We start from the raw sequence: 10790 nt of genomic DNA on the forward strand, positions 1-10790 counted from the left end.
TCAGTTGTTAGGACATGTTCTGAGGCATCAGGGGATCGCCAATTTAGTACTGGAGGGCAGTGTGGAGGGTAAAAATCGTAGTGGGAGACCAAGAGATGAATAACTAAGCAGATTCAGAAGGATGTAGGTTGCAGTAAGTACTGGGAGATGAAGAAGCTTGCTCAGGATATAGTAGCATGGAGAGCTGCATCAAACCAGTCTCAGGACTGAAGACGACAACTACAACAACAACAAAGGTGAAATCAAGTACTGGAAATCTGACTGCCTTTTCTTCGTGGTACACTGAATCCCGACAGAATCTGTTCATTGCGACTGTATTTCAGGATTTGATGAGATTTAACCTGGTATCCAGGATAATCGTGTGTGACATAGAGGTTAAAGAACTAAGAAATGAAATCTAAAACAGCTATTTGGAAACAGAGTAAACTTCTGCTAACAGGGAAGCCAAATACAAAAAGAATGAAAATAGTGATGAGTGAACGAGTAATTACTCACAGGTAAATATTGATAAAATGAGTAGTGCATTGAATGGATGTAAAAAGTGTTAAAATTCCATTAATGTGGAGGTCTCACACACAAAAATGTCTTATGTATTTACTACTTTAAACCAAAATTGTGGGAAAAAAAGCCTTACTCTTCTATGGGCTAACTTATCTGTCCAGAGTAATAGAAATATTGAGTCATTGAGAGGTACTTGAAAAAAGTGAAAACTTTACTAGCTTTCGAATACATGCCTTTTCGAGCTAAAGCATGCATGTGCTCGCTAGCTCTCTCTCTCTCTCTCTCTCTCTCTCTCTCTCTCTCTCTCTCTCTCACACACACACACACACACACACACACACACACACACACACACACACGAGGGGGGGGGGGGGGGGGCAATACACCCGCATTGTGCTGGCTCAATCTACAGTGCTCGGATTACAGTTCTATGGGTAGAATGTGGTGAGAGTGAGGTGGTGGAGGCAGGACTGGCTGGCGAAGGGCGAAGGTCTGCTGACAGCTTGCAGGGGGTAGCCTAGTGTACAGAAGCCAAAGGAGGTGGATTAGGGGAAAAAATTGTGTACTCAAAAATTTTTGTACAGTTGTGTCAAGAACTTACTAAAAATCCTGGCCATGGAGGGGGGGGGGGGGGGGAGGGGGATGTTGTTTAAAGGTCACATATTTGTTTTTCTTGGATGACTGTAAAGCCACTGCTTCTGCCAAAAATTTGCAAAAATTTTTCCCAGAATGAAATTAAGGTATATTAAATTCCTACAAAAAAATCCATTTAATTTTTTCTCTAAACCTAATAGTTTCCACAATGCAGGGGATGGAAAAATCACAGATTATTAAAAATGTGATTTTGATGGAATAAAATTAATGTTTATTGTTAAGTGAAGTGGGTTAAGAACAATTATTAAATGAGTATAGCACATTTAAATGCAGTAGAATTGTATTAGGGATATGTAATAAGTGTATCCACTCGGTACAGCCTGGTCTACAAGTGTCAGCAATTCATGAATGAAAGAGATTTATGCAGTCTACCAGGAACACAATTAATGGTGAGAGAAATGTGTAACTTTCTGGTCATCCATTAATGTGCATACAACACAGTGACACGGCATTACAATAAGCTGCCAACAATAGGCAGCAGTGAGGTGCCACATTTACCAGTCAAATATCTTTTCCACCAACACTACATGTTTATATAGTGAAGTTAATTTTAGTTTATTGAGTACTTATTTGCAGTTATCAAGTGAACTTTGGTAAAATACATTGCCATAAAGAATGACAGAGAAGTGCTTAATTTAGAAGTGTGATGCCAGTTGCTATGTAGTGTTGTTGGGAAAGAAACTGGATTGGTAAATGTGGCACTTGTCTACCGTTGACAGTGTACTGGAAGCCGTGAAACCCTGTTGTAGGCATTTGGTCATGAATTAATGAATGATCAAAAAGATCAAAAGATTGGTGTGAATATGTATGATGGTATGTTCAAGTTTGCAGAAGTAATTTGCTGTAATGCATTGCTTGACTTCCACTGAAATGTCTGAAGTCCCATAACACTGGAGGTAACATGCTGCTATTGGAGAGAGAGCCGGTTTAAGCCTCTTCAGATGCTGGCGTAGCTGAGGCGGTGGTGAAGCATTAGGTAAAACTTTTGTTGTGAGAAGTAATCCAATCATTGATAGTGAAGACAACAAATGCGACATTGTCGAACACATATTGGTAACGTGTTATACTTGGGCAGGCTCTTAAGTGTTGTACACAGCTGACAGATCAAGCTGTTGAGCATTTTTACAGAATAATGCAAGCCAGTACTTGCTCAAGAAACTAAAAATAACTGCACTATACATACGAGCTCAGTGAAGTTATTTTGTCTACTCGTGTAAGAGCACTGGACATGAAATCTTGGAGAGGTATAGTCGATCTGCAGACTGAGAAGCGAGCAGTGCTAGTCTTAGGGCAAATTGCCTTTTCCAGAAGATGCTAAACTTACTGTACTGGATGATCAAGAATGAATTTCCGTTCTAACAGTTTGCAACAGTGTGCAGAAATTTACGTAGCTCTGTCCATATGTGTTTCTTGCATTACTGTTATTAGTAACCCATATCTGTATTCCATTTAGTGTTAACACACTTTTCAGAAAATAACACCCCAACGCATGTGCGAGTACTGCATAAGATGCGCTGTGAGAAAAGTGAAACATCCTGTAGTTATTTCTTATGGCGAGATGGGGTAAAGAGAGTGGTGAGTTGCTTGTTCACTCGTCTTTTTGCAGATCTACGAAGGCGGGAAATGCACGACACATTAAAGTGAACTACCTTCACTTACAGTTGTACCCTGTACCCACTTCCCACTTTTCTCCAACCTGTTATGGCCCCCAGAACACAATTTATTCCTTAACATGGGTCTACTGGACCTAGATGTGGTACACACATTCAGTATTTATTGTTAATCCACATCATGTACAACTAACATTAATTTTACACCACTGACACTCTATTTGCAATAACCTGCGATTTTTTCATCCCTGCAATTTGGAAAAAGGTCAATAGAATCTTTTTTGTAGAAATTTAATGCAGTTCAATGTTACACTTAGAAACATATTTTGCTAGAAGCAGCACTGTAGAGTTATTCAGGAGAAATATAAAAATTTAAGTAGCCCACCTGCCCCCCCCCCCCCCCCCCCCACACACACACACACAATGTGTGCGCGCACACACACACACACACACACACACACACACACACACACACACACACACACACACAAAAAAATCGGGAAGGTGATGATAGAGAGAGACACTAATATTACCTATAAACACATTAAAAGTAGACTAAAAATTTCACTTGTTGTACTCAAAAACTACCTGCAAATTACATAAATACTTCTGTGGTATTAGAAATCTAGTGGTAAATTCATTCAGAAAGAAGTAATTTTGAGCCTGGCTCTGGCTAGTGGCATCTGTGTGTGTTGGGCTGTAAATGGGAATTCTTTATGTTGACACTGTCACAAGAAAAAATAGCTCCAATCAGTGAGCAGTTTGAGGTCTTTGGTGAGTTAGCAATAACTTAATCACAGTTCTTCAGTTTTTGTTTTCTGGCCCTTTTGTGCAATGTTGAGTGCTGATATAATAAGGGAGAAGGCGTCCTCATCTGTAATTTAGCATCTTTTAAACTAAATAATGAAACACAAATTTAATTACTAATATTAGGCCATTATATACATATTCTCTCGTGCTTTCAGGACATTGGTTAACTGTGGTAGATGTGCTATGTTCTTATGTTTAATAATATTTAATTGCTCCCCTATTTTATAAGCAGTTTACAATTCTCATTCAAATTAAGATAGTGATTAACTGTTATGTACCAAGCAGCAGCAAGTGTAGAAACTAAATAGTTATGCCTACTTCTATTTTTATTTTGAAAATATTTTCCTTTCAGTTTTGTTATTATGTAGTATCTAATTTGGGTTTCAGGAACACCAGACACAGCTTTTGAATACTACTTTCCAGACCTTAATTTTAATTGGCCACGAACTGTGCTCTGTTCTCATCAACAGTCTAATCAACAGGTAAAGTTCATTCTTAATCTAAAAAGTGACTTGTTCTGCTGTGTTTGTCTACATGTGATTGAATACTTTTTCAGTAAAAATCACTGAAATTACCTTCATTTCATTTATGGTTATGATGAACCTCAGACAATTACAGCTTTTACTAATTGTTCTTGCGAATACACATTTTTACTGATTTTAAATTATGTTTTCAGCTATCTGAACGACAATGCATCAATTGATGCCATTAGCGGAAGGTTAAGGGATATTTGTCCCCATCTATATCGCAATGAAGATGCTGCATGTGCCAGAGTAAGTGCGTATGAGTAATTATAGAACTTTCCAGCAAATTCACCAACATTAAAATTAAAATAAAAATATAATCACGTATTTGTTTCACAAATGTTCTTCAAATAATACCAAAAATTAATAATGTTATATCTGTTGAATCAAGAACAGTTTAATACTAGCAATACAATAGCTGTATCCCTTACCTTTGGTAAAGTTTTTAATGCAAAGGAACAGTTAATCCTAACTGTACATCCTGTACAGTCAGCATCACAAATCTGATGGCTTTTGAATTTTGGAAGTAAGAGCAATAGCGCTGAATAGTTCCTCCCAGCAGTTACTACTATTTGTGAAATATACACTGAAGTGACAGAAGTCTTGGGACAGCAATATCCACATCCACATACACAGATAGTGATAGTATCGCGCACACAAGGCACAAAAGGGCAGTGCATTGGCAGAGCTGTCATTGGTACCCAGGTGATTCACGTGGAAAGGTTTCTGACATAATTATGGCTGCACGGCGGGTATTAAGATGGTTGATTTGGCGGAGGAGACCAAACAGCAAGGTCATCGGCACCGGGTATTAAGATTCTGAAGGTGGGATGGTAGTCGGAGCTAGACACATGGGACATTCCATTTAAGAAATGCTTAGAATATTCAATATTCTGAGAGATCCACAGTGTCAAGAGTGGACCAAGAATACCAAACTCCAGGCATTACCTCTAACTACAGACAATGTAGTGGTTGACAACTTTCACTTACTGACTGAGAGCTGCAGCACTTGTGTAAAGTTGTCAGTGCTAACAGACAAGCAACACTACATGGAAATTACAACAGAAAATAAGTGGAACGTACAACAAATGTATCGGTTATGACAGAGCTGTGAAATACGGTGTCAATGTGCCATGGCAGCAGGTGACCGATGCAAGTGCCTTTGCTAACAGCACGATGTCGCCTGCAGCACTTCTCCTGGGCTCGTGGTCATATTGGTTGGAGCCTAGATGACTGGAAAACAGTGGCCTGGTCAGATGACACAAGATTTCTGCCATTAAGAGCTGATAGTAGGGTTAGAGTATGCTGCGGACCCCACAAAGCCATGGACCCAAATTGTCAACAAGGCACGGTGTAAGCTTGTGATGACACCATAATGGTGTGGGCTGTGCTTACATGGAATAGATTGGATCCTCTCATCCAACTGAACCGATCATTAACTGGAAATGGTTACACCCTGCTACTTGAAGACCATTTTGCAGAAAACAAAAATGGAATTATTATGGATGACAATGCCTATGTCATGTGCCATAATTGTTCGCGATTGGTTTGAAGAACGTTCTGGACAATTCGAGCAAATGATTTGGCCACCCAGATCACCTGACATGAATCCCATCAAACATTTATGGGACGTGCTCAAGAGGTGCATTTGTGCACAAAATCATGCACTGACAACACTTGTGCAATTACGGGATAGCTATAGAGGCAGCATGGCTCAATATTTCTGCAGGGGACTTCCAGTGACTTGTTGCGTCCCTGCCACATTGAATTCTGCACTATGCCAGGCAAAAGGAGGTCCAACACGATATTAGGAGGTATCTCCTGACTTATGTCACCTCAGTGCAGGTGGCAATATTAGTCCTGAGGAATGCTGACACCAGGATAGAATAAAATGCTAAGTGCACTTCGTGTTTCAGTATTTTGTCAAATTCTTCTTTACTGACAGTAGGATACCTTGATAGACATTGAGGGGATATAATATTGTCAGAAAGATTGACATTGTTGATTCTATAACTAAACTACAGAAAAATTAGAAAGGGGCACAGGACAGAAAATCATGCTGTGGTATGTGTCTGTTCTTCTATGAGAATGCCAGATACTACTTCAGCAACATGGGAAAGGGACAGATGAATTTGACAGTTCAGCAGCATTTGATATGACCAGCTCTTGATTTTTGCATTCTTAAGGTGTATAAGATTTGTCAGATTTACAGTAACAGTTTGGTTTTCGTAAGTTATGGAAGGTGAGAAAAAGGGCAATCATTTGGGTGAAGTGGTCAAGTGTGTTATTACCACATAATCTTGCACAAAACTGCCATATGCAAACTATCATGTGATATCTGTACGTGAGGTATCACTTGAATGAGATTTTCACTCTGCAGCGGAGTGTGCGCTGATATGAAACTTCCTGGCAGATTAAAACTGTGTGCCGGACTGAGACTCGAACTCGGGACCTTTGCCTTTCGTGGGCAAGTGCTCTACCAACTAAGGTACCCAAGCACGACTCGTGCCCCGTCCTCACGGCTTCACTTCTGCCAGTACCTCATCTCCTACCTTCCAAACTTTACAGCTCAGTTGGTAGAGCACTTGCCCGCGAAAGGCAAAGGTCCCGAGTTAAAGTCTCGGTCCGGCACACAGTTTTAATCTGCCAGGAAGTTTCATATCAGCACTCACTCCGCTGCAGAGTGAAAATCTCATTCTGGAAACATCCCCCAGTCTGTGGCTAAGCCATGTCTCCGCAGTATCCTTTCTTTCAAGAGTGCTAGTTCCGCAAGTTTCGCAGGAGAGCTTCTGTATTCATATATCTGTTGCAGATGTAGAATAGATTGCTTCTTCATCTGAAAGCATATTTGTTCACTATCTCTTTTTAAACCAATGTATATATTCTGATAGGATTTTCAACACAATATAGTGCAGTTATTCCGTAGATTTTAAGGCCCACTCTTGTGTTTTTTGCATGGAGAAGTAGAAGTCTCCTTCGATGAGCTGCTTTGAAATGCAACAAATCTTACTCTACTAAGAGTGTTCAAAAATGTAATAGACCCTTTATAATTTTGCCTGTTGTGTTAGGCCAGTTTTTGTCATTGAATTGGGAAACATCTGAAAAGTATCTGTAAAATGTTAGCCATATCAGATATTTACTCTTGTCAGCTGTTGAGAAGATTAAATATGTTTTGATAGCATTGGTGAGTATTTGTTTGAGAATCTATATTAAAATTTGCTGTAAGAATGGAATAAAGTATATCAAAGTTCTGTAAATGTTAAATATTGCGTTTGGGGAGTCTACTATGAGTAAAAAAAGTGTCATAAGTATTTCAAAGGAGGTCATGAAATTGGAAGATGACCAGCACCCTGGATGCCCCAGCACATCAACTGATGAAACAGCAGAGAAAGTGAAAGAAGTTACTGTCAGTGATTGTTGAATCACAGTCGGAGAAGTCATTGATGATGTTGGCATATCAGATGGCTTATTCCATGAAATAGTTCAGATTTTTTGAGTAAATTTTTTCGAAAATTACTGGATTTCGGAAAAAAATTGTAACCAATGCAGGTTGTCCAGGGTGAAGTCAAAAACAATGCAGAACTACTGAGGCGAGTCATAACAGTGATAAAACACGGATTTACTGATGTGAATTTTAAAGTAAGGCTCAGTTGTCCTAGTGGAATTGCTCTGAACTACCTAGACTGAAAAAAAATTCAGTAAGTGCAGTCAGATGAGAAGGTTATGCTCACTGTGTTCTTAGATTTTAATGGCATAGTGCACTATGAGTCCTTGCCACAAGGTGAAATGATCAATAAAGAGTACCACTTAAAATTTTAATGATGTTTGAGTGAAGCAATCTGAAAATAAGTAAGTCCAGACCTGTGGTGGAATGGTTAAAGGTTTTCGCACTCCGATAATGCTCCTGCTTGCACTTTGTTGCTTGGTCATGAAATTTTGACCAAAAGCAATACTGTAATGATTATCCTGGCTTCATTATCTGCCCCTTGTTAGTTTTTTATGTTCCCAGAAATAAAGAAAAACTTGAAGGACAATTGTTTTACAAAAATAGGTGAGATTACAAATCCATTGCTGAGAGAACTAAAAGCTATCCTAAGAATGAGAGTTCCGGAATTTATTTCATAAATTGGAAAGAAGTACTATCGTAAGGGTACTGTATGTGATGGGGAATGTTGTAAGTGGATAACATTGATATAGACTAATAAATAAAGTTCTTTCTGAAAAGCAAATTTCCCAGTGGGAGCACATAAGAATATAATTTGAGTGTTCACAAATTTTTAGATTCAGAAAAAGTTGAGTGTGTGAAATAATAGCATTCGCTGTATAACAGTTACGCATACCAACAAGTTTTTACAACTACAGCCACTACCAATAATAATAACAGAAACAGTATTATTATTATTACTATTACTATTTGCGTGACTTATCTGACGAAAGAAAAAGAAAATTTTTTTTTATCTCTCTCTCTCTCTCTCTCTCTCTCTCTCTCTCTCTCAATAAAGTATAGCTGAGGGCAATAACAAAATAATTTGTAAGCCTTCGCAGCTCTCCATTTCACATTTTTGCATAAATGGGAGCTTTTGTGCTTTCCCATTTTTTTCGGGCAAATATGAAAGATCTCTAACAGATGGATTAGTTCACGCATTTACTTCCGGGCTCAAAATCAGATATTCTTATGCTGTACCCATACAACTACTTGTGCTAACTGTGCACTTCCTTATTAAATGTTCGCTTGTAGTCACAGTTATTTGATTTCGTTTCTGTCTCAATCAAAGGATCTGTTCTCGAAGGCCTTAGTTCCTTTGTGGCAAACTTTCACTGGTAATTTACGTTTCTGTTCCCAGAATGAGATTTTCACTCTGCAACGGAATGTGCACTGATAAGAAAATTCCTGGCAGATTAAAGCTGTGTGCAGGACCGGGACTCAAACTTGGGATATTTGCCTTTTGTGGGCAAGTGTACTACCAACTGAATTACATAAGCAGGACTCATGAGCTGTCCTCACAACTTAACTTTTCTGGTAGTATTTAAAACATATTCAACATAGTTCATGTTTACAGTTCACATAATAGCGAAGTCCTGCATAGTAAACAACCACCTCAAAACACAAAGTGCCATTTGTGGAAATGATTAAACTCGAGTACTAATGTCTACCGCCATGGTCGTTTGACTAGAATACAAATGAGTCACTGAGAACCATAAGAGCCTAAAGTACACAGACGTTGATTCCACATTTAAGTGAACATCAGAGAAACCAGTGATACAGCTTTTCGTGAAAGGCCTACAGCACAGATAATGGTGACTCAGAACAAGACGAACAGATTTCAGAAGCATAAATAAATGTTATAGTCTCACAATCATGTGCTTTAGGCCCTTCAGATTCTCACACGGGAAATTCCCTATCGTAACCCCCTCAGATTTAGTGGCATGAGCTCCTGTCAAAAACTGAATACAGATCGAGCATGAAAACAGGAAGGACGTGTACTAAACTGTGAAGAAGGGAAGGAAAAAAAGGCAAATTAGAAACAGTGAATGGTCCAATCCAAGCTCAAGAAGTGCAATATTGAGCAGAGGCGAAGAGCCATGACGTCTTCGTTGAGCAAGAGCCATGACGTCTTCGTTAAGCGATGACGGTTCCATCGTGTCCCCCTATACACACACACGCGCGCACACACACACAAACACACAATTATGAGCTGTCCATCACATTGAAGTACCTATTTGTTGCATTAAAATTTATGTTTTTTGTCCTGGTGTAACATCAGTCTGCAACAGCGGGGTGTAAGGAAGAGACCTATAATGAAAGTAAATTCTGCACAACAACTCATTTAATAGCCAAAATGAAGTGGCTTTCAAATGGGAACTGCAAAAGTTTGGTGACAAAGTGACCAGTCAACTGAATCCTCCACCAGAAAACACATCTGGTGTCATACAAGGCATCAGTGACAGCATGTGTCTCACATGAATTTAATCGACGCACGTAACTTGTACACCTGGTGAGTGAGTGACATATGCCTTCTCGCCCGATTCAGGTGTTAATGTGAATGTGATCACTCCCAAAGAAATGATAAAAACATAACAGTTTCACATAAGCTGCAACAAATGAACTCAACAGTTTTCCCTGTGCTCCGACAAAACATGTTTCCAACGTTAATGAAGTTGCATTTGGTTTGGAAGTTTTGACTCTTGAATTCCTATGTTGTAACATTGTTCATGCCCGTTTATTTGTTGTTTTCATTTCTGTGAGATGTCTATGTAGTATCTCACCTGCTCTCACTATTCATCACATTTATCGGCAAAGTACTGTTTTCTTACCACGTGACTCATATTCTGTGGGTGATGTATAATATGACAGTTGCCAAGGCTAAAGAAAGAGAACAAACAGTTCAGTGACCAGACAGACAGTCCATAATCTTGTGGAAAAAAAATAAAGTAATAAAAACTGGCACGAGGGAGTTTTGGACACTTGTTAATGAATCTAGCAGTATTTGATGCAATCACAGTTCAGAATACCCTTCACCTAAAACTACCGCATTAATAGTGTCTACATTAAATGTACGCGTTATTTTGGTCTGAAAGTGCAAGGTCCCAAAGCTGAGTACTACATTGCATTATGCGGAATGTGTCTTGTACAGACCATTCAACCGCCCACAGTTGGCATGGCACCAGAGCATCAAGCACACTGATACAT

General features: G+C 39.1%; 1 protein-coding gene across 3 annotated transcripts in view; it reads left to right on the forward strand.

The window, feature by feature from the left end:
* The window catches only part of LOC126481249 (nuclear pore complex protein Nup155), a 267575-nt gene that overhangs the window by 161541 nt on the left and 95244 nt on the right, over window positions 1-10790 (forward strand). For all 3 annotated transcript variants that reach the window (XM_050104864.1, XM_050104862.1, XM_050104863.1), the window contains exons 15-16: window positions 3963-4057; window positions 4252-4348. In XM_050104864.1, the coding sequence (XP_049960821.1) occupies window positions 3963-4057; window positions 4252-4348 (192 nt within the window). The remainder of the gene's footprint in view (window positions 1-3962; window positions 4058-4251; window positions 4349-10790) is intronic.

The sequence above is a fragment of the Schistocerca serialis genome, chromosome 5 (genome assembly GCF_023864345.2).
Source record: "Schistocerca serialis cubense isolate TAMUIC-IGC-003099 chromosome 5, iqSchSeri2.2, whole genome shotgun sequence".
Classification (NCBI taxonomy): Eukaryota; Metazoa; Arthropoda; class Insecta; order Orthoptera; family Acrididae; genus Schistocerca; species Schistocerca serialis.